Source organism: Octopus sinensis, linkage group LG8, assembly GCF_006345805.1.
Source record: "Octopus sinensis linkage group LG8, ASM634580v1, whole genome shotgun sequence".
NCBI lineage: Eukaryota > Metazoa > Mollusca > Cephalopoda > Octopoda > Octopodidae > Octopus > Octopus sinensis.
In genome coordinates, this window is record NC_043004.1 from 37,480,735 (window position 1) to 37,504,506 (window position 23,772).

At 36.3% G+C, this 23,772-nt stretch overlaps 2 protein-coding genes across 2 annotated transcripts; both read left to right on the forward strand.

The window, feature by feature from the left end:
• The first annotated feature begins 552 nt into the window (after positions 1-552).
• LOC115215093 (trafficking protein particle complex subunit 1) lies at positions 553-10,474 on the forward strand. The gene is made up of 4 exons (XM_029784258.2): positions 553-711; positions 6,877-6,947; positions 8,965-9,103; positions 10,158-10,474. Exons 1-4 carry the CDS (start codon positions 613-615, stop codon positions 10,278-10,280), a joined length of 432 nt encoding a protein of 143 aa, XP_029640118.1. The 5' UTR covers positions 553-612; the 3' UTR covers positions 10,281-10,474.
• Positions 10,475-16,966: 6,492 nt separating this feature from the next.
• On the forward strand, positions 16,967-23,504 carry LOC115215236 (mediator of RNA polymerase II transcription subunit 28). Its single transcript, XM_029784473.2, has 4 exons — positions 16,967-17,206; positions 18,518-18,584; positions 21,450-21,562; positions 23,085-23,504. Exons 1-4 carry the CDS (start codon positions 17,138-17,140, stop codon positions 23,442-23,444), a joined length of 609 nt encoding a protein of 202 aa, XP_029640333.1. The 5' UTR covers positions 16,967-17,137; the 3' UTR covers positions 23,445-23,504.
• The last annotated feature ends 268 nt before the right edge of the window (positions 23,505-23,772 follow it).

Sequence of the window (23,772 nt, forward strand, 5' to 3'; positions counted from 1 at the left end):
AAAGCAGAGGTGACAATACACATCCGTGCTGAAATCCAACACTTACATTGTAAGGTTTCAACTCAGCACTTTTTACTCGAACACAAATATCTGGGCACTCGTATGGGGACTTGATGACGGCCAAAAATTGTCCGTTAATCTCTAACTCCTGCAAAAATCCTCCACAGCATGCCCTGCGCACGCGGTCTTATGCATTTTGGAGGACTACAATGCAACTGTACACCACTTGGCAATATTCCTGCGATTTCTCGAAGACTTGCTGTGAATGGTTATTTTTCACCGAAGAAAAAAATATTCATAACAGAGATTTTTACACACGACTAATTGAAATACAGGGAAGGCAATTTGTAGGCAGAAATTAGTGTGTGAAAGAGAGGGAGTGAAAGAAACAGACATAGACTAAAAGAGAGGAACTATTACAGAGGGTGAGAGAGAATATGTATAAGCAAGTAAAGTAGTGACCATACATACAGGCACATCTTTTACAGCCATGACACTCCCTCACAAACACAATTTATCCCTAAGAACTTTTACTCCATCGGGACATTAGTGTTTGGACACCGTCCAAACGAGGGGAGTTAATTAAAACAGGTTCTTGCAATTGAGTCCAAGATGCCCGTCTATAATTTGTACATCTTCGACAGATACGGAACCTGTTTATACTATTCAGAATGGAATCGCAGAAAGCACCCTGGCATGAGCAAAGAAGAGGTACTTCATATCTTGAAATAGTTTTTATTCAAAATAATTCTCAGATATAGGTGCAGCAGTGAATTCCATTTACACACCAAATATTGTTTTAGTTCCCAAAATGATCGCTTCTTTGATGTTTCGGATTTAATTTATAAAAAGTTCATTCTAGTACAGTTCCCATATTTTCGAAAACGTATCGCATAATACTTTCAGTGTTAATTCATTCCGGTTGTGATATTTATTGTTCAATACCTACGCCGGTACCTAATAGGTATTCTCTTGCCCTACAATTTTTGGGTGGATCTCAAGAATCGACATTCAATATTTCTTGTGTTGAATTTTTATGTTTTGTAAATCTTTCATTATTATTATACTCTTGTTCGTTATTACTTTCATATTTGATAATTTAGCTTCCCTGTAAGCATAAACTCTTTATCTTTTTTTCTTATTAGTTTCATTGGAGGCTTTGGTAACCTTTTTTTTATGTTTTGATATGGTCAGCTTATTTTGCTTCGACGATTTTGGGGGGGGGGTGTAGTATCACCGGTTGCAGACGTACAATGTGACCCTAGCTGGGAAATGCATCGCGAACTTTTAGAAATATGATGTAAGGCTTTAAGAAAATCCATATTGCTTCAGGTATCGCAGAAATATATACTTGGCACCAAAGTTCGCTAAAATTTCCACGCGAAATAACCATGTTTATTGCTACATTTACGTGTTCTTTATCAGGACAAACACGAATATCTACTCCCAAATTTAGACTTCTTTATGTAATCTGCAGTTCGAACATAACAAAGGGCCTTTGGTGGGTGTCATATTCAGACACTTTTACATTATATAATACCTTAACCCCTCCGGACTGGTTTTGGCCCATTTTTTTTTATTATGCACTTAAAAACGATGGGAGAAGCCTTTTCGGTTAAAAAACAAAAAAGGAAAATATTTGTAAATATTTTCAGATGCAAAAGGTGGTTGATTTAAGGGAGATTTAGTTGTTGTTTCTAATACTTCCTACGACCACATGATACCTTTCTCGTTTCTTTGTCACCCTGACATGTATTGATGCTTTTCAGTATTTTTCTCCCTATAAACATTTTATGGAATTATGATACAGCTTTTGTTTAACCTAAGGATGCTCCATTGCTGGGATTTAAGCCAAAAAAATAATTTCGTGATTTAAATGTTTAACCCCTTCCTCCACCCACTCCTCATACCAAACAAGTTCGTTTGTATGTAAGAAAAAACTTATTTACTATCAGCATGCTATTAAAATAAACTTTTACATACCTTTCTTAAATCACTGGATAAATCCCTGCAATGACCTCACACTCTCCAGTATTTTAAAACCTCTAAATCGTCCTTAAGTCATCTTTTCGTCTGAAAATATTTTCATTTTTTACTTTTTTTTCCTACTGAAAAGGCTTCTCCCATCATTTTTAAGTGTGTAGCGCAAAAAAAAATCATCGGCCATGGTGAAAAAGAAATTGGAAAAATCCTCATCAAAACAGAAAATCCAACTTATGTAGGTGTCCTGATCTGAAACTCTGACCAAAAACTTAATTGGTCACATTATTTCTAAGATCTTTTGCAACCATCATTTGATTCCTTTATGAGTTCTGACTATTTTAAATGTTTCTGTCATTCACAAATTTGTGACTAAAATCTAGAACTCTAATGGAAGATTTTTTCCTGTTACTCTTTTTAAACAATTATGCGAGTTACAGATAAAAATCTCTCCAGCTCTAAAACAAACAGTTTGTTCCAAGTATCAGATATTAAAGAATCATCCATGTTACAAAAATAATGTCCATAACAAGAAATAGATTTTTCCAATTGATTTTCATGCTATAAAGTAATACTCTCTGAAAAAAAATTAAACAAAAGAAAAATGCGAATGATACAACCACTTTTATGCATGAAAATAACAATTTTAGAACATGTACAATACATGATGTTCTAAAAGTATTCATGAGAACATTTGAAGAAAAATATATTAGGGATGAAAAAGAACTGAAATACCTTAATAGCATAAAATATTAACTGCTGTGTAAGGAATGGTGATGGAATAAGTCACTAGGAGGACGAGAGACATCATCTTTTATCTTATAGTTCAACATCTGCTTCAGGGATGAAGGTTTTATCTAAAGGTAGCTTGCAGAATCGTTAGCATGCCGGACGAAATGCTTAGCAGTATTTCATCTGCCGCTACGTTCTGAGTTCAAATTCCGTCGAGGTCAATTTTGCCTTTCATACTTTCGGGGTCGATTAAAATAAGTACCAGTTATGCATTGGGGTCGATGTAATCGAATTAATACATAAGTCTGGCCTTGTTTGTCTCCTCTATGTTTAGCCCCTTGTGGGTAATAAAGAAATAGGTATTTGATATTTATGGGGGATTTTCTCTGTGTACAATTCAGTGTAGGAACTGAGCTCATTGTAAACTCCTAATCCAATTCTTATTTTACATTCATGATTAGAGTCAGTAATAGTAAAAATTTGCAAACCTTTCTACATAAGTGCCAACTCTTTAACAGTATTCTTTGCAGTCAATTTAAGCGAAGTTAATGGAAAGTCCATATTCTCTGCTTACTCTTTGTTCTAACAGCATCACATATAAGTTCTCTCTATGGAGCACTAGCAACTCAACTACATTACACTTCTTTGCATCCTGCACCATTTGCAAGTATCACAATATCTTTCCAGATTTGTAGACTTCCTGCATGTGGAAGAAAGCTTGTAAAGCTGCAGATACAGTCTGGCCATATTTTTTCTTCAAAGTTGAAGGTTTCACTTCATTCTATGATGCAGCTCTGTTGTCCATTATGTCGAACTTCCTTCAGAAGTCTCTAACTGCAGATTTATCATCCCTGTCAATTGCTTTCATAAGTTACTTGAAAGTACTTTTCAGATAATACAGCTTAACCCTTTAGTGTTTAAACCGGCCATATCCGGCCCAAATAATCTACCTGTTTTCTGTTAAAACTGCCCAGATTTGGTATCTCACACCAACCTATAATGTCAATCTAAAAACAGGTGATAACATCATGGAAATCTTAAAGCTACGAAATAATGCATGATTAGCTTAAAACAATATGGATGAATAAATATTATATTTGACAGAATAATCTGAATGCTAAAGGGTTAAAGTTAGCTACAGCACAGCGATTCATTGGTTGTTGCAAAAAAGTTGTATTCTTAAGGGTATATTCTATTCTTACATTATCAGAAAGCTCATTTACATTTACTGGGTGGCTAAGAAGAGTAGTACTTTTTTGCAGTATATTTATCAAAAAGGTGCTGAGTGGCATTTTGTCTGACATTATGTTCTGAATTCAACTACCACCAGGGTCAACTTTGCCTGTCAAGGTTGATAAAATAAGTATTTGTTGACACTGGGGTAGATGGAATCAACTTACCCACTGTCTGGAATTTGTTGGCCTTGTGCCAAAATTTGAAACCAATATATCTGACAATTATCTTTCTACAGCTGGACAAGAAAATGTTTGCAGACCACTCTTTGAAAATGTTCTTAGTTATCAACACCTTATCTGAATGACAAATCAGAAGGAAATTAAACTTTGTATAATCCTTTCAGCATGATATACAGGTTGGGACTTTAATTTCATTTCACCAACACTATTTTCTTCTAGAAGAAGTCAGATAATTTTTCAAAGCTTTAAATCCTGGATGTATGTGTGTGTGTCCTATTCCATTCTTTGTTTCTATATCTAGAAACAAAGAATATGGAATAGGATACAAAGAACTTGCGACAAAGCAAACAGGGCGAACACGTGGTATAAAACTGACAAATATCAAGGAGTGATGTTTGTAGAGACCACAGCACATGGAGAACTAACCTGTAGATTTAGAAAAGCTCTGAAGGAGATCAAACTCAACATTAAGATTGTTGAAAAGCCAAGGAACTCTGTCAGATCACAACTATGTAGGACGTACCCTTTTGAGAATACCATATGCACCAATGATAACTGCATGGTATGTAGGATTAGCCCTGGCATTAACTGTAGAACTCGAAATGTAGTTTACTGCATAAGATGCATAGAAGGTGCTTGTAAAGAAATGAACATGACATACATAGGGGAAACGTCTAGGAGCATTGTGGAACGACTAAATGAACATCTAAGACAATATCATGACAAAAAGCAGTCCTCCATACTCTACCAACATGCCAAAGACTACCACGGAGGCAACTTGGGTCAACTTGACATCCACATCTTATCCAAGCACCCAAAAGACCCAACACTCAGACAAATACAGGAGTATGTCCTTATAAATGAAACCTCCCCAATACTAAATAGGAAATATACATAGTAGATATAATACCTCCATAGCCACAGTTTACACAGGTAGAGTAGAATAGTTAGTGGACTGTTATATAGATAGATGTGTGTGTGTATATGCACATGTTTTTTTTTTTATGTAAGCATATGGATATGAAAATAAACAGATCAAGATACAGACGGATAGGTACATAGGTTATAAGAACAGACAAGCACACATACGCAAATGGAGACTGACACACATGACCATATATACACACACTTTACTCCACACAAGGACACATATGAAGACACATATCCACACATGAAGAGATGCACATCCACCCATACATACAAACATGGTACATAGTTGTATAACATAGTTGTAATTGTCTCGACCACGGTCGAACAATGATGATGATGTATAACACGCACACACACAAGGAGACAGAGGTGTATACATATACAAGCACATGCTCACACACACATACATAGAAAATACACGGACATGCAAGCACATGAATATACAGAATACATACATACAGATACACACATATATACATACATACACATGCATACATACATACACACATACATATGTACATGCATGCATCCATAGGCACACACACACTCACTGACCCACACATGTGCACAAACAAACAAAAGGTAACACAGTGGAAATAACAGACAGTCAAGACTATTGAAAAGGTTGCAAGACGCAACAAAAATTTTAGGAAAATAAAATTAAGAAATAAGAGGAAATTTTACTGGTGAGTGTGTTACATTATAAGGCACAAAAAGAAAATGACTCCCCAGACACAACAGAATAACCTAAATTAATATCCCTTTAAATTGTAGATCACATTACAAAGAGGCACCTTTCTTTTTCCTAAGAAATTACATGAATTTAGTGCTGGTTTCTTGTAAAAATGCAACTGCCTTTGTCTTATCACTGATCATATTGGAGAAATCTTTAGCCAACATCTTACAGGTTTTTAGAAATTGAGAAGTAATCTCCCTTGTAGATCACATGACAAATTTGCACCCCAAATGGAATCTGATCATCTTCATTATCACTTAATGCTTTACTCTTTTTTAAAAAAAATATCTATCCATGATCTAACCCTAACTCTGTGTTTAGCTTTTATTTTTCCATTGGCTGTAATGCCAGAAATGAAAACACCAGCTCAGAGGAAGGGAAGTTCTGGTGAAAAGGCACAAGCAGATAACTGCAGATTTGAAGTCATCATTGATAACTCTCTCTCTCCTCCAATTTGCAGACCCTTGTTACTATATTTTTAATAATTGATATAATGGAAAAATATGATAAAATCTGTCAGTAATTATTTATAACTATTATACAGAGACTCCTGCATGCAATTACAAGTAATCCGTAATAATATTTTGAATTTTGAAATATCATTTATTTTTGGCATATGAATTTTTTGAAACTATTTCTAAATCTTTGAATGTCTTTCAATCATTCCACCTCACCTACTATCCTCTTTCGCTGCACCTATGAGGCACGTTGCGCCATTTGGGAACCACTGGTATAGACTAACATTTCTTCACTGTCGACTTCTGAGGGGCCTTTGTACCTGAAATATATAAATGTTATTGAACTTTTTACCCTTTTGTATTGTAAGAAGCTCTCCATCTTTCCTATTTTGTTATTTTATTTAAATAAAAATCATAACATTCATGCTAACATGAAAATCATACGATTTCTTTTTTAAAAAACAGTAGCAGTTAGCTTATTTTTAATGTGTTTTTCATAATTTACTTTATTTTTTTTTAAAGTAGCAGGTGTTGTATTATGTTGGTTAGCTATTTGGATATATGAATTGCTGTGAGTAATCTTCATCAATTTTACATTTAACATCCTAAAATAATTCTTTTACAGGAATACAAACTTATGTTTGGCATGATGTTTTCCATAAAATCTTTCATTCACAGGATATCACCATCAGACATGTATCCTTTCAAAATATTCCATACAACAATTTGAATTTTGAATTGTATCTCTTTTTTTAAAAGCTGTGTATGTTAAATGATAAAAATGAACAATGGCAAAGATAGTGACAATGGTTGTAAGGATTTAAATGCTCTATTACTATCAATAGCTATGTAATGAAGGTGTTAAATCAAGAGTTGAAGCCCTAATATAGATTGGAAATTGCATTTTTAAGGCAAGGAGATTAATTTGCTTTAGTCAAATGATTGGTAATAGGACAGAACAATATGCATATTATCAAACACATCAGCTCCTGCAATTTAAACAATCATTCATCGTGGATGTAAAACTGTTTTATGACAATAAAAAGAAATTTTATTGTTTGGTTGATTATGGTTATTTTGTTACTAAAAAAATTCGAACCTGTTTTTTTTTGACAGTTATTGTATCCCAAGTGATGCAAATGTTTTGTGGTCTCAGTAAATAAGATGAAAAATATGTTACAGTAAAGAATGGGGAGGAAAGCTCTAACTGAAAGAGCTATTCTACTTCATGGGTAGAATGGCTCTTCCTTAATCTTATAGATAGCCACCTCTACCCCAATCAGGTTGGGTAAGGAAGTGGTTTGGAGGTCCAAGACATTAGAATTTTCGTTGTTGTAAATTTGGAAAGAAACATATCAGTGGTCATTACTTTGTCATCTTGTGATCCTTGGGTCTGATGACAATTGCCCAGAATGGAATCTTGATGCCTTAGAAAAAGAAGACTGGTACCATCTGGTCTTTTGCCATCCTCTCAAGTCTAACCCCACCAGCTTTAGTTGTGATAGAAAATGGCAGCATCCAAATCTTATTTTGATCTTTTTGGGGGCAATATGCTGTGTTAGCATGACAGTGGGTGGAATATAAAAATGTCAGTTGTAGAGCTGCAAGCTGAAGTGAAATGCTGATTTGGAGACAGCCATTATTCAACTGGTAATATTTGATCTCAAAGGTGTGCTGTTGGGAACTTGCCAGTCGATGTTGGTCGAACGAATGCATAAGGTTGTCCAAGATGTTCTAGCATTCAATGTCATCCCATTGATGTTCAACTGATGAACCATCTGCAAGAGTACAGCTTTGTCATGTTTAGGTGCTGTAAGCAGTTTTAGTTTTGTACAAGGTGGTATCAAAAGATTCCCAAACTAGTTCTGTAGTCACGGGCAGGAAGCTGGAACAAAGAGCCAACATGAAATTTCATGTCAAACTTGGGAAGCCTGCTATGGATACATTGAGCAAGCTTACAGCGACAAGGCACAAGCTCTTCAAAAGCTGAAGAAGGTTCCTGGAAGACCTTTAGGAACTTTTGCTCATAACAAAGAAAGCTGAAACGTTCAAGGCAGACATTCTCCAAATACAAGAATAAAAAGATGTTAAGAATTTGCAAATACGGCCGTAAGTCGTTTTAATCTTGATGCTGCATACAAATTACAGTATTTGTATAGAAAGAGATATAAAGGCGTTTCTGTGCGTTCGTATTCATATACAAGAAGTAATACTTGACTCCGAATTTTGTCAATGTTTCTAGTTTGCAATGAACATGATACATTTTTATACACGTTTGCGTGCACACACACTCACAGGAAGCACTATAGGACTTTAGAAATTGATAGCAAAAGTATTCATGCTATGCATGATGAATGTGATGTGATTTGATTGTGACATGAAATATTCTCTAGTTTTGTTTAGTGCTGTTGTTAGATTTTGTGATGTCAGGATTCTAATTTGTGGATATGTTGATTGATATTGTATGAAGAGTCCTGGATGCTAGTAATTGTGATGTAAACAACTAATGAGGAAGCTTCTATGTAATAATTGAGCCGGTTCTCCAGGCTAGTACTGAGATGTTTCTCAGGAAAAAAAAAAGAAAAAATTCTCCCCTTATTGGAGGAAGAGAATTTCCATGTTAGGATACTATGATGCTTTTTTTTTTCAGTTTTAGAATAGGAAACAGAACTTTTTCCTTTTAATATTTATTTTCCTTAACATGCAAACTTAGGAAAGACGGCTTTCTTAATTTTAAGACCAATGTTTACAAACTTCATTTCTATGAGACACCTAGTGGCATCAAAGTGATTATGTTGACTGATTTGAATGTTGGAAATATTCGGGACATTCTGCATCAAATCTATAGTTCAGTAAGTAAAGATTCATTCCTTTGTTTTAAGTTTTACTTTTAATTTACATTTCTTAGAATTTGTTGAGAGACAACAAATTTCATGTTCATGTGCAATGAAAAACATAAACAAGAATATATGGCTTCTTTATTCTTTTTTTATTGTATATACAGTAATCAGGAAAATGATTTAGTGCATGTGCTTTGAGAGAATCACAGCAGATTAAATCACTCGAAAGACAGCTCACCAGTTAAGAAATCTACAGTTCAATCCTGACATCTTTTTGAATGTATATAAATTGATTGTTAAAAAATATTTCTATGCTCTCTAAAAGAATTTAAGGGTTATAACCCTTAGAGAGAGACCATGTCGGTTTATGAGTCTGTCAACTGAATGATCACAATTTTAACCAAGTCTCGTCGGTTTTGCTATAATCTGAACTAAATATTTGTTCTCAGTTAGATGGCTTATATCTGGAATAAATCCTGTACTGAAGTTCATTTTATGTAGAACATTAGTAAATAGGGGGGTAGTTTGAACTCTTCTCATATTCTTTCTCAGGGTTAAAATCCAAAATTATTTTGAGCAAGGCTAGCAATAAAAACTTTCTTATATAAGAGTAGACCCAGATAATCTTTATTTCTTGTCTAAATCTTTGCTACCCTTACATAACAGGGTTCCTACACTATAATTATGAACCTGTTAATGTCTAAGAGATCCTGCTATGAATTAGAAATTTAATCGAACTTTCCCAGTCAAATTTTTCGTAAAAATTGATTACATCTGTCATGGTAATCATTATTTCTACACAGGAACTTGTTTCATTGCAAATTTTGATACAATTCATTGTACCGAGCTGTAAATATATCAGTTAGGCTGTACACATAAACAGAAAACAGTAAAAATTTAGCTTGGTGCCCCAGCATGGCCACAACTGACAGGCTCAAACAGGTAAATGAGAAATGTCACTTACTTGGACTAGCCTAGGTTTTTGTGATGCCTTTATTAATGAAACAAAGCATATTACAAATGTCTCGTCATTTCTCTTATTGTAGATGTTTTTGTATTTTCACAGCTCTATGTTGAATATGTTGTTAAGAATCCATTGTGTTTACTTAACAAGCCAATAACCAGTGAACTGTTCAAAACCAAAGTGGACGAATTTGTGCAAGGACTAAGTATATATGCTAAGGTTTAAATATATATTTATAAAGTTTAATGAAATCTATGCAATGATATGTGTTGCCAAATGTTGTAAAAATTTAAGTAATTGTATATTATTAAAAATATTTCATTAAATATATACAATAGTATTTTGGTATTCTGTATATATGTTCTTTCTTTTCTTTTTGTGAGTACTAAGTAGAATGTTTCTTTTGGAAATTAAAAAAAGATAAAAGTTATACTACTTTAACAACTTCTTGGGTATTTATAATTCAATCACCACATTTATTTAACATTTTATTTTTATGATAATACACATACCCTTTACTATATAATACATTTTACCAGAAACCAATGCTTAAAATAAAGATACATTATTGAAAACAACGGGTTTTTTGTGTTGTTGATTTGTGTGACATTTTTATCAATTTAATTAGATGTATTTCAAATTTATTCAGAATAAACTGTAGAATCAAAACCAAAAAGAGAGCACAAATGGTTGAGTTGAAAGAGTATCAGACAACCAGCTGAGAATAAATGGTTTGTATCCCTGTCACCAACAAATGTATTGTAGTTATGGCCAATGCATTCAACTCTCAAACATTAAATTTATATGGCATTGAATCAAAACCAGTACTAATTTACTAATATAAGCAAACATTGAATAGTAAAATTGCTGAATATTTTGTCAGCTTTTTCATCCATTTAATTCACCAGACATCAGCATTAGAGATCATTAAAATTTAGATTATCTAAATGTGAACACAAAGCACTGATGCTAAATTAACCAATATCCTTAATTTAAAATGTTTGCTTTTAAATAATTCATTATATTGAGTTTTATTTGCATTTGTTTAGCTTTGAGGTCTTATATTCTTCCCTGCACAACTGTTTTAGCAACTCCTCTTCAATACTTGTTTACTAGCCAGATCATTCATCATCATCATTTAACGTCCGCTTTCCATGCTAGCATAGGTTGGATGATTTGACTGAGGTCTGGCGAACCAGACTCCAATCTGATCTGGCAGAGTTTCTACAGCTGGATGCCCTTCCTAATCCAAACCACTCTGAGAGTGTAGTGGGTGCTTTTACATGTCACCGGCACGAGGTCCAGTTTGGTGGTACTGGCAACGGCCACGCCCAAATGGTGCTTTTTATGTGCCACCTGCATAGGAGCCAGTCCAGAGGCACTGGTGACAATCTCACTCGAATGTTTCACGTGCCACCAGCACTAGTGCTAGTAAGGCGACGCGGTAACGATCATGCTCAAATGGTGTGTTTAACATGCTATCAGCACGAAGGCCAGCTTGTTGCTCTGGAAACTATCTCACTCGTATGGAACTCTTAGCGCTCCACTAGCAACGGATGCCAGTCACCGATTTTGATTTCAACTTTGATCATCATTAATTAAAGTCTGTTTTCCAAGCTGGCATGGGTTGGACAATTATATGTTGTTGTTTTTTTTTTGGGGGGGGTCTTTCTTTTTTTTTTTGCTACCAGCATTGGTGAGGTTGCCAAATAACTTACAAGACAAGAAAAAGTCTCTTGACTGGGTTGGGGTGTATTTGAGAAAGAGGTAGGTGGATTTATGCCAGGTGTTGAGAAGGAACAAGCACAAGTCTTATGTTAGGAAGATGCATGACTACCCTGCAATTTTATAAAGGTGGGTGAGAGTAGTTGGAAAGAAGATAAAGGTACAAGAAGGTGAGTATAAGACAGAATACAGAGAGTGGAAGAAGAGGAACAGATGGTTAGAGATGAGAATAGAGGTTAATGTGATGATGAACAAGGATGGAGATGTGGTTGGTAGTAAATATCAGTATGGAGAGTAAGGAAGGTGAGAGGGTGTGACAAGTGGCAACATATAGATAGATTAGAAATTAAGGAGATGATGTGTAAGAGTGAGTGGGGGAAGGATAGTGTCGGAAGATGGAGGCATATACATGTGGCTATAGTAGTGTTGAGGCATTGATGGCAGATATGAGAGGGTGTTAAAGATGAGGTGTGTAGCTCAGAGTAGAGTGAAATACGGCACAGAAACAGGTGATCAGTAAAAAGACTAGCGTGAGGAAGGGATGCAAATGAACGGTTGTTAACAGAAAGTGGTGCCAGAGGAAGTAGGAGATAACTAGATGTGCAAAAAAGGTGAAGGTGAAATGTGCTGATTCTGATCTGAAGTGATTACAGTTGCTGAGTAATGCCATAGTTAGATGATAGAAGGATGGGTGTTAAGAAGATGAGATGTGGGGGATGATTGATGGGACAGACTGGGTGCATGGGCTGGATCTAGCATGTACAGATATAAACAAAATGCTTTTAAGAGAAATGTGTGGATAAGATAATTGTGGTATGTGATAGGATTACTAAGCTTAGAATAGCCTTGTCTGATGTAACTGTGACTGTTGTACCTTCTGCACCTTTCTAATTTCCTCCAGACTTCTTGGCTTCTGCAGAAGGCTCTAATGTGGCCTTTTTGGCCACATTTAAAGCAACGAGGGGTTCTGCTCTGCACCCACACTCTCAACACTACATCTCCAATGGTCACCGTTTCCACCACATTTTCCAGTGTTTCTGCAATACCCTGTATGATCAGGTCCAATGTTTGGCCTTTCCATACTGAATTTTCTGTTTACGTGGCTTGGAGGACAGCTATTTCTTCTTTATTTCCTAGAAGAACAATCGCCGCAACCTAAGCCACATTTATTTCCGGTGGGATTCCCTCTTCCCTAATTCTGGAACTCCTTCCAAGATAAGTGGGTAAAAAGACCACTTTATCCGACTTTTCTGTGGTTACTGCGTGTTCTTTTGCTTTTCCTTTAAATGAACCATAATTGTTCCGTATCTGCTTCCACTGCCAAGATATGCTATGTCTTGCCTTTTCTATTACTTCTGCCTCAACATTTTCAATCTTCCTTTCTTCCAAAGAGTACACCTTATATATCACTGTTTTCTTATCCATCTCTTCCAATACTTCCTGGGGTGGTGACAACTTAACATCACCACCTACCTACCCTACATACCATCTTCTCATATTTTTCTGGTTGTCAGGCCCACCTCCTTTTTTTTGTGACTTCTGTCATTTCTGCAAAACTTTTCTTCCTTAAGCACTTGTCCATCCTATCAACTGCTCGTACAAGCTCCTCCTCCGAAGAGGACAATTCGGACCCACTAAGGTCTGAATGGAACATGTTTTTTACTGTTGACGTTGCTGACCCTCCTCAAGGTGGAGAGAAAGCACAACCAGAAGACCGCTGCAAAGCAGCGTAAGACGGTCGACTACTCTTCACACAATCAGTAAACACATCAGCATGATACGAACTCTACGAGAGAGAAAGGAGAAAGAGAGGCGCGGGAAACAGAGAGTGAGCAAGCCCAACAGCTGTCTTATATAGGTGTCTTTCCAGAAAGGCTTACTGGCTCATTGCGCATGCCCACCAGAAGTTTGTAAGATCTCGCTTTTGTCTCGAGCAGCTAATAGCTTGCAGCAAGATCTCAATATGGTTCTTCTGAGCGACATTACAAAGGGCTCCCCTGAGAACTCAGGTTTGAAATTAAAAAGTTGTAGGAGAGCACAAGAATGCAGAGAATGGCAGTGAGAGCAAATAACAATAAGTGAAAAAAAAAATTGATCACAATCAAAATACAAGAGACAGGCACAAGAATGTTCTTTGCAAAGTTCAATGTCAAGGCATGGAAATGTTCAGCACAGAAGAAAATCACAGGAAAGGAAAAGAAAAAATGTCAGATATAGTCTTACTGAGTTTCTTAGGCCAATGAACTGTACGGCCTGTCTTAGTGACATAAGGTTTGTTTGGTTGTGGTTGTGATGACGAAGGTGAGGGTGTAGATGTGAGCAAAGGTGTATATGTAGGTGGTTGCAGTGGATCAAAGGTGGGCATAGCCCCCTTTCGTTACCCGTATTTTAAGATAACAGGATGGAGCAGGCGTGAGTGGAGGAAAGGAAGCAGGGAAAGAAAGGGACGAACACTTATGAAGACCAAGACCTCCAAATCGCTTGGGCAATGCAACCTGATTGCGGAATGTTGGAGAGAGTTTGACATTGACTAAGCATTCAAGTGTCTCAAAGATTAGGTTGTTGAAATGTTGGAGGCACAATGGAAATCGGTAAGATGAGCTGACACTGAGCAAATATAGAAGCTTTGGAATCGAGAGGTAATTTCTAAGTATGAAAAAAAAATTGAGGGGGTTCGATAACTTCAATATTTTTCAGCAATTGCTCAAGGGCAGCCACCATCGACTGGAAGAGGACTTAAAAGCAAGGTCGGTGATTGTGACTCCTAGGGAGCACCAAGCTGATGGGGGAGGGACCGCTATGGCTATGGAAGTGAAAGACTGCAAAAAGGTCAATTGGTTGGTGTTGAGAAGTCAGGTGGTTGAGGATCTGGAGCTCACATTTACGCTCCCACCCAAAGTAGCATCGTCAAGATACCAGACGTTGAGGTCTAGCTCGACCCCCCATCTTGGTGATGTCATGAATGCCCAGTGCAAACAGAGCAGGCTTGATTGGTTCGCCCTGTTGGACTCCTGAGGCGGAGGTGATGATTTGGTCACTGAAAGAGAGGTAGGAAGGCTCCCGATAAGCCTGCCATGCAAGGTGGTAGAGTTGTGGGACCTTCTCTCTTACTGAGCTGAGGACAGCATCGTGGCTGATGGAGTTGAAGGCATTCTTAAGGTCAAGTTTAAGGATGACCTTGAGTGTACAAGAAGACCAAGTTGGTATAGGCTCTGGTAGTGTGGGCAGCAGCTTCATATCCTAATTTGGTACTAACTCCTAGCTGGGTGGGGGAAAATTCCTCCTCCAATAAGCTAGTGACCGATTGTAAGCACACCTTTGCGGTGAGATGGCAAAGGGTGCAGCCGACTGCAATGGGGCGCAGATTTCCATTGTGTTTAGTGAGCCCGAATAATTTTGCACTGAAGAATAGTGGGAAGATATAAGGGAGGACATTCACTGAAGAGAATTGGTTCACAAACTGAGTCAAATTCTCCAAGGGCTCAGGTCCGGCATCCCTGGTCAATAAGGAGATACCGTCCTTGAGGTGTTGAAGCCAAAGGCCATCATTTCCCGCACCTAAACCAGCAGGGAAGGATGAAATCGCCTTTCTGATGTTGTCAGAGGTGAAGATCAGTCTCAAGTATTCTGGGGGATCAGGCCAGTTTAGTTGATTATCTGGGGCTGACGGTGGGTCCTTCTCTTCCAGACGTCCAAGAGATTCAGAGTAACCAAGAGCGAGGGAGGCTAGAGAAGAGAGGAGACAGACAGCCCTACGCGCGCTTGAGGTTTATCGGTTGCCTGTCAGTAGGCACCATGCTTGATGTCAAATTGAGGTGAGAAGTGGTCAGGCCAAAATCCGGTCAATATAAAGATCTTCACCCGGGAACAAAAAAAGAAAACAATAATAATAAACCAGCTTGGCGGGAGTTAACAAGTATGTAGAAAACAAATACAGAAAAAAAACTGCGCTGGGGGAAAGTGGGGACTTTCAGAAAATTCACAAGATCCGATTTTTCCATCATAACTTCTGGTAAAATGGATATGTATTGATTTTTTTTTTTTAACGGAATCCTACGTTTTTGGTTATGGAGGATCCGATTCTGAAAAAAATTTTCAAAATTTCAAATACCCCCACACTCTCCTTCATTATTCATTTTTTCCGGATTATTTTTTTCCTTTTCGAAATATATAGAAAAATACGAAGATTACAAATTCTCAAGAAATTAAATTTAAATTTGTGTTTATTTTTTTCTATATTCCGAATCTCCGTATTTTCCCACGTAGATTGATGGAAGCAAAAATTCGTAAAAAGTTTTTTAAAAAAGTTAAAAAAAACACTTTAATTTCACATGAATTACTTTCATATTATTACGGGAAATTACTCTGAAAGAATTTCTTTTTCAGAATCGGATCCTCCATAACCCAAAACGTGGGATTCCATGACGGAAAAAATCGGATCTTGTGAATTTTCCGAAAGTCCCCTCCCCAACTCCAGGGTCGTCAGCGCGCATTTTTTTCCCTATTAGTTTTCTATATACTTGTTAACACCCGCCAGGCTGGTTTATTATTTTTCTTTTTGTTTATGAAAACCACGTTAGTGTTTGTGCGTGTGTGAAACAAGTAAAAGTATAAAATTAAAACAAAATATTTTTACATAACTCGATTTTGTGAATTTTCCGATGTCCCCCAACCCTGTTGCTTTCCGCGCATTTTTCTTTTCATATTCGTTGCCTACACATTTTTTTTTTTACACCCGTTGCACAATTTTACTGTTTTCAATTCGTTTCCGGGTAATATTGTAAACATTATCCGAAAAATTTTATAGAACATGTATTACGAGGCGAGGAAAAACATGGGTAATATGTAAGTATTTAACCAGAAATAACTTTTCAAGTTTTTTAAGATAGAAAGATATATGAGTCAGTAATATTTTAAAACATTTTAAAAGTATAAATATCATGAGAAAAAAAGGACTATTAAGAGATTTTAAAATATTTAATTTTCAAAATGTCAAGTATAAGATGTAAAAGAGTCAATAGAATGCAATATCACCGCAAAAGGAAACAATATTTCGTTTTCGTTTCGGTATTTCAAGAAACCCATCCTATTTTACATGTACCCAATTGACACCGTTCATCAGCAGCGATTTGTCTAGATATTTCGTTTTCGTTTCGCTATTTCAAGAAACCCATCCTATTTTACATATGCCCCATTGACACCGTTCATCGGCAGCGAATTTTGTCTCTGTTTTTGGTGATCAACTTTGTCTTTTGTAATTATGATCGACCGTTGTTCAGTTGACATATTGTAATTAAATTATATACTCAAAGACCAGAACTTTGCAGTCTCGTGCAAGCTAAAGACTTCCGATAATAATGGCGATGCCATCAAATGAAAGAAACAATGAACACAATCTAATTGATGAACTCGAGACGGCTTTTCAAGTAAGTTCTTTGCTTTTGTTTCGCGGAAATCTCAATTTTTATTTACTGGTAAATTTTAAAATAACCTCTGTTTATATAGAAATAGAAATAAAGTCAATGAAAAAGCATTTACATAAAACATTTCGTCTGTTTTAAAAAAATTGATTTTTCAGTAGAGGTATTTAATGTAATTTTGCACAAATTAATATGAATTAACAGACCAACACTTCTTCTGATCTATAAATCTGTACGATCTTTACACACACATGCGTTTGTATGTGTGTGTGTATCTTTATGTCAAGTTATATTAAAAACTGTTTACCATTGAACTGAAGTATTACTCAGTTTTTGAAGCGGACATATTAACTATACTGTTACGAAAAGGTTGGTGACAGTGACTCCGAAGTTTCTTCTCTCTCTCTCTCTCTCTCTATATATATATATATATATATATATATACTTCTTTACTGCCCACAAGGGGCTAAACATAGAGGGAATAAACAAGGACAGACAAAGGGATTAAGTCGATTACATCGACCCCAGTGCGAAACTGGTACTTTATTTATCGACCCCGAAAGGATGAAAAGCAAAGTCGACCTCGGCGGAATTTGAACTTAGAACGTAACGGCAGACGAAACCCGGCGTACTAACGTTTCTGCCAGCTCGCCGCGGGTCAAAACCAGGTGTTTTTGCTGCATTTTTGACAGACTATATTTTTTTACAAATATTTACTACCTTACAAAAAACTATATCAACTAAGCAATTTCTGAAATAGTAATTAGATTATGTTATAAACATAATCTAATTACTATTTCAGAAATTTATCGCCGTTCTCTTTGAGTATATAAAAGGGCCATCTACCTGAAGGGATTTGTGATTTGTCTGCTTTCTTACTAAGACTTTGATTTTTTTTTCTAGGTTAACGCTAAGGCCCTTCAATTCTAGACCTTGGTTCCACATCTGAAACTTCTCTAGTTCTGGTAGTGATTCAGTTATAAGAACAAGGTCATCAGCATAGAGGAGCTCCCAGGAGTAGCACAACTTAAATTCTTCTGTTATTGCCTGGAGGATGAACAAGAGGGAACTGAGGACTACTCCTTGGTGAACCCCTACTTGTACCCTGAATTCTTCACTATACTCATTGCCAACCCTCAACTTACTGACAGTGTCCCTGTACATAGCTTGTACAGCTCTCACCAACCACTTGTCTATCCCTAGTTAGATTGTACTATCATTTTTACCATTCAAAACTTTATTATTATGAATGAATTGGATAAAAAAATATTTGTAACAGTGTTCTAAAAATATATTGACATTGTATCCTTATTTCAGAATTGTCTGTCCTTGTTAACTTCCCAAGAGTATTTCAATGTAACAGACTCTGAAGAGACTAAAGCAGGTAAGCCTTTCTTTATTATTTTGTTGAAGATATTGAGAGAGTTCTGATCTTGAAATGCCTTACAGTATCAGCTTCATCTCTTTCTTTGTTGTGAATTCAAATTCTACTTGGTTTGATTAAATAAGTGCAATAGATTGGGGCTGGAAGCAATCATAGGTTTGCTCTCCTTCAAAAATTTCGCTTTCTTTGAAGTCATTAATGTTGTGTTGTATGTAGTGATTGATATAATATGAGAGTAGTTATTGAATCTCAGCCAAGTTTTACTTCAGATTGTGATAATTTATGACTGTTTGTTTGGTAGAGTGAATTTTAAAACGATTATGTAATACAAAATACTGCTGAGTTAAAGGCTTTCAAATTCAGATTTAATTAGTTCACTATATGCAGTTCTACACTGTTATTATTTATATGTGAACATATACAACCAGATTTCTGATTAAATAATATGTGATTCAAATTACATTTTTTTAATGGCTTAGTTGCAAGAGCTGTGCCCATGTCTTTTGTAGGTTTTCTGAGGCTGGCTTGAATGCTGCAGTTAATGTTGAAGTTGAATATTTATAAGTTGACATTTGCAGGAAATATGTTGATGGTGTGGCAACTCTGAAGAGGAAAGATAGGGTTAAGTGGTTAGTGCAATGTTGGTCAGTGAAACACTTGGATTGGGGAGAGGGGAAGAGATGGGTGTGTGTAGGAGGGAACTAGTGTGTTCAGAGGGGCAAAAGTGGTTGAGACAACTTTAGAATGGAGAGAAGAGACAGCAAGTATTAATTGATTACTCTGATGACTTTCTTTTTGGATGGTTGAGAATATTTGTTTGTAGCGGCAGTGCTGTTCATGTATTTCTCCTCTGCATTTTGTCAAGGATCATTAGATAGTCCGGAAGAAGAGTGTGAGTTTTGTGATAGAGTTTTAGCTATGATGTAAGTGGGTTTGATCAGATATTGTGTGAATGAAGCCAATAATCTTTTCTACTATAGACACAAGGCCTGAAATATTGGGAGTGGGGGGGACGGCTAATTGATTACATTGACTCTAGTGTGCAGCAACTGGTCCTTGTTACATTGACCCCCAAAAGGATGAAAGTCAAAGTTGACCTTGGAAGAATTTGAACCCAGAATATAAAGATGGATGAAATGCCACTAAACATTTCGTCCAGTATGCAAACAATTCTGCCAGCAAGACTGACAAAAGAATGTCTGTGCAATGAGCAGTGAATATTACCAAAAATTTTGTCCAAATTCACTGCTTTTCTCATTGATGCATCATAAACTGTTTTGTGGTTTATATTGGCAAAACATATATACATATGTATTTATAAATATACACACACACATATATGAGGGTAAGTCAAAAATTATATGTACCTTTGTTTCTGTGATTTATTAAGACAAATGCAGGGATTGAACAATTACATGATGTTTCAACATAGTCCCCCCCTCGCTTTCCAGTGCACTTATTCCAACAGTCTGCAAGTTTGCTTTTTCCAACAGAAAAGAAGGTTTTTGGCTGGTCACACAGCCATTTATACACTGCTTCTTCTTCTTCTTCTTCTTCTGTAGCAAGTCGACAATCTTGTAGAGGTTGTTTGAGTGGTCCAAAGAGGTGATGGTCAGAAGGGATGAGTGAGATCTGGGCTGTATGCTGGACTATCCAACAACTCAAAACCCAGAGTTTTTCAATGGTGTGGGCATGTATCGTCAAGCAACAGTAACACTTGCCTTAACAATAGGCCTTGGTGTTTATTGAGAATTAATTTCGTTTGTTGGACAGCATTTCACTAAGGCATACAGTGGTAGACTGTAGACTTCTTTTCCAGGTAATGTTCCAGCTTAGGCCCTTTTGTGTACCCAAAAATGGTTAACATCACTTTTTCTGTGGAAGGTCGAGTCTTGAATTCCTTTTTCATTGGCAATCCTGGGTGTTTCCACTTCATATTCTGCCTTTTGGCTTGTGGCTCATTGATAGACCCAGGACCCATCTCCTGAAAGTATTCCCTCCAAAACAGCTTTACCTTTATCAATACAAAGGTTGAATAAGTATTGACAAATCTTCACACCACTGTAAGCACTCTTGGCATCCATCTCACACACATTTTACAAAAGCAAAGCTTGCCAAGGATGATTTCATATGCAGAACCATGAATAATTTGTAGAGAACAAAGGCTACTTCATTGAGGGGTCACTCATTGATTCACCAGAACCATCTCTCAAGCTTGTTGAATCCTTCTCACATCAGTGGTGGCGGTTGATGAGCATCCTGCTCTCTCTCTCTCTTCATGCTTCACATTTCTTTGGCCATTTTCAAACTTCTTGATCCACTTACACGCACACTTCTACACAGTAGAGCATTGTCCCTGTATTGTACTGAAAGCTTGCAATGAATTTCAGCACCTGAAACACAGACCAGTGAAATTGGATCACTGATCTCTGTTCTTCCTTGGTGCACACTGCCAGCAAAGTAGGCATGTCTTCTTCATTAACTCAAGGCAGAAAACTGGAGGGATGAAGGTCAAATCTTGGTTATGTAACCACAAGAATACCACTTTTTAGTAAGGCAAGCACCAAAGGCAGTGCAGCCAGCCTAAAAAAGTTTTGTGAAAGTGCTGATAATTTTTGACTTCTCCTAGTATATTATGAATTTTTTTTTCAAAGTTTCCATCTACAAAATTTTATGCACTGTGAGATTGAACCCAGAATCACATGGTTGTAAAGCAAAATTCTTAACCATATAAATCATGAGTGAGTTCCTTTTAAGGTATCTCTTTGAAATTGTTTAGGAAATTTGTTTTAAATTCCTCTTTTGAAATAGTTTTGAACATAAACTCGTATATATTTTTACTAAATGTCTTGAAATATTTTCTAGGTATTGAACATGCACTTCAAAGATTCTTAGAAGTTGGGCGGCAAATGGAAGCATTTTTTCTTCGGAAGAGAATGATTCTTTCAATACAAAAACCTGAGCAAGTTATAAAAGAGGTAAAAGGACATGTAATAGAAAGAAAAATTCAAAACTATCTTTTTCAGACCATCAATTACTTGTTTGTAACAAAATATCTTATATTTTATAGATAAGATCTCAGATGGTATTTCTTTTAATTTTTTGATAATTATTTTTAGTTATACAGCTAATTACTTTAGAAGAACCCAAACAGTCTTAAATCTTAATCATAAAATTCAAATACAAAAGGAAGTCACATTGACATAATATTCCAAAATTACTACACAGTAAACTTAGAAGCAGATATCTTTAAAAGAATATGAATAAAAACTAAAGCGTAGATTAAATAAATAATGCTTGTGTTTAACTGGTAAAAAAAAACCCACTATTTTCTCCAAGTATAACAATATTTATATGTATGTATATATATATATGTGTGTGTGTGTTGATCCAGGAAGACATGAGACAAGGTGGTGAAGCATGATCTTCAAACGTTGGGCCTTATGGAGATGTTGGTGATATGCTGTGCTTGAGAAGACTTGTCAAACCAAGTGAAACCATAGTTGTGGCCGTTACTGGTATCATGTAAATGGTACCCCATTGCCAGTGGCACATACAAAGCACCCATTACGCTCTCAGTATGGTTGGTGTTAGGAAGGGCATCCAGTCATAGACCACAATATGGAACCTGGTGCAGCTCTCTGGCCTACCAGTTCCAATCAAACCATCTAACCCATGCCAGCATGAGAAGCAGATGTTAAATGATGATGATACATACATACACACACGCGTATATATGTCCCACCCATGTTAGCATGGAAGATGGACTTTAAATGATTATGATTACCTACACATATCATCATTTAGTGTCCATTTTTTATACTGACATGGGTTGGATGGTTCGACTGGAACTGGTAGGTCAGAGAGCTGCACCAGGATTCAGTCTGTTTTGGCTTCGTTTCTACTGCTGCATACCTTTCCTAATGCTTACTGCTCCACAGAATTTACCAAATGTCTTTTATATGTCACTAGCATGGGTGCTCTTTATATGTCACTGGTACAGGCACTACATGTCACCAGCATGGGTGCCCTTTACATATCACCAGCACTATTTTGTTATGTAAGAATCCTTTAATGTTCCAGACACCTAATTAATTATGATGAAATTAGTTGTTTTAGAAAATCCCACCAAATTCATGGTTATTTTCAAAATTAATTAAAAGTCAGAGACATTGCATTTCATTAGAAATATATTCAATAACATATAGTACTAAGTTCAAATCCTTCTGGCAAAGTTTTTGAGAAGCTGGAACTCTGTTGAAAGAGAGAGATGTCTTAACTGCTTCAAAAATACAACCGGCTCTGGTACATCATGATGTCTGACAATGAGAGCAAATAAAACTAAAAGAAGAATATGAAAACCCCCATACTGTAAAGCATAAATAAAGGCTATAATTAGGGGGCAGGGGTTTGTAATTTTAAAAATATTTTCTTTAAAAAAATTACTCATTAATCTGAAGAGTTATTTATTCAACTTCAATAACTTTAACTCTATTTTAGGAATTCACAGACTTGGAACAAGAATTGCTCCGCAAAGAATCTTTGCTGCAGAAACATCAACACCGTCTCCAACAGTGGCAGAGTCTATTGTGTAATCTACAGTCTGCTCAACAACAAACAAGTCTACCTCAGCCTACTTCTAAGCTTTCTCAACAACCGCAATCAGCAAGTAACTCAATGCCATTGCATACAATGCAGTCAAATATGGCCAATTATTCCCAACATCCACCACCCTCGAATCCAACTGGAATGCAACCTACTTCTCAGTCCCTTGTCATGCCTCCTCCTCAACAACCAGGTTATCAACAAACTCCACTTGCTTTTCTCGAACAGACAATGTCTAACATTGGAATGCCATAGTAATTAAAATGATCTCCAGTATTTTTTCTTTTTAATCAATAAATTGAATATAGATAAATATTTTTCAGTAAAGTTTTGTTATTTCACCAATGGTATTTTGTGATGATAATGATGATGGTCATCATCATCATCATCATTTTACATGTGCTTTTTCTATGCTAGTAGAAACACAGAGCATCTCAAAATAAATACAGTAATGAAAGGGTTAAACTGAGTAGCCTACATGTTGTCGACCTGACTGCTTGTGAACACTGTTGTAAGAAGACAAATGCCACATTTTGGTAAGCATTGTCCTTGACTTTTTGCTTATTGGCATAGTAAGTGCAGG

Coding starts and splice junctions, on each gene's coding strand:
- LOC115215093 (XM_029784258.2), top strand. CDS start 613: ATGCCCGTCTATAATTTGTACATCTTCGACAGATACGGAACCTGTTTA. Junction 6,948..8,964: donor AGGATATCACCATCAGACAT/GTATCCTTTCAA, acceptor ATGCAAACTTAG/GAAAGACGGCTTTCTTAATT. Junction 9,104..10,157: donor TGCATCAAATCTATAGTTCA/GTAAGTAAAGAT, acceptor GTATTTTCACAG/CTCTATGTTGAATATGTTGT.
- LOC115215236 (XM_029784473.2), top strand. CDS start 17,138: ATGGCGATGCCATCAAATGAAAGAAACAATGAACACAATCTAATTGAT. Junction 17,207..18,517: donor AACTCGAGACGGCTTTTCAA/GTAAGTTCTTTG, acceptor TCCTTATTTCAG/AATTGTCTGTCCTTGTTAAC. Junction 18,585..21,449: donor CTCTGAAGAGACTAAAGCAG/GTAAGCCTTTCT, acceptor AATATTTTCTAG/GTATTGAACATGCACTTCAA.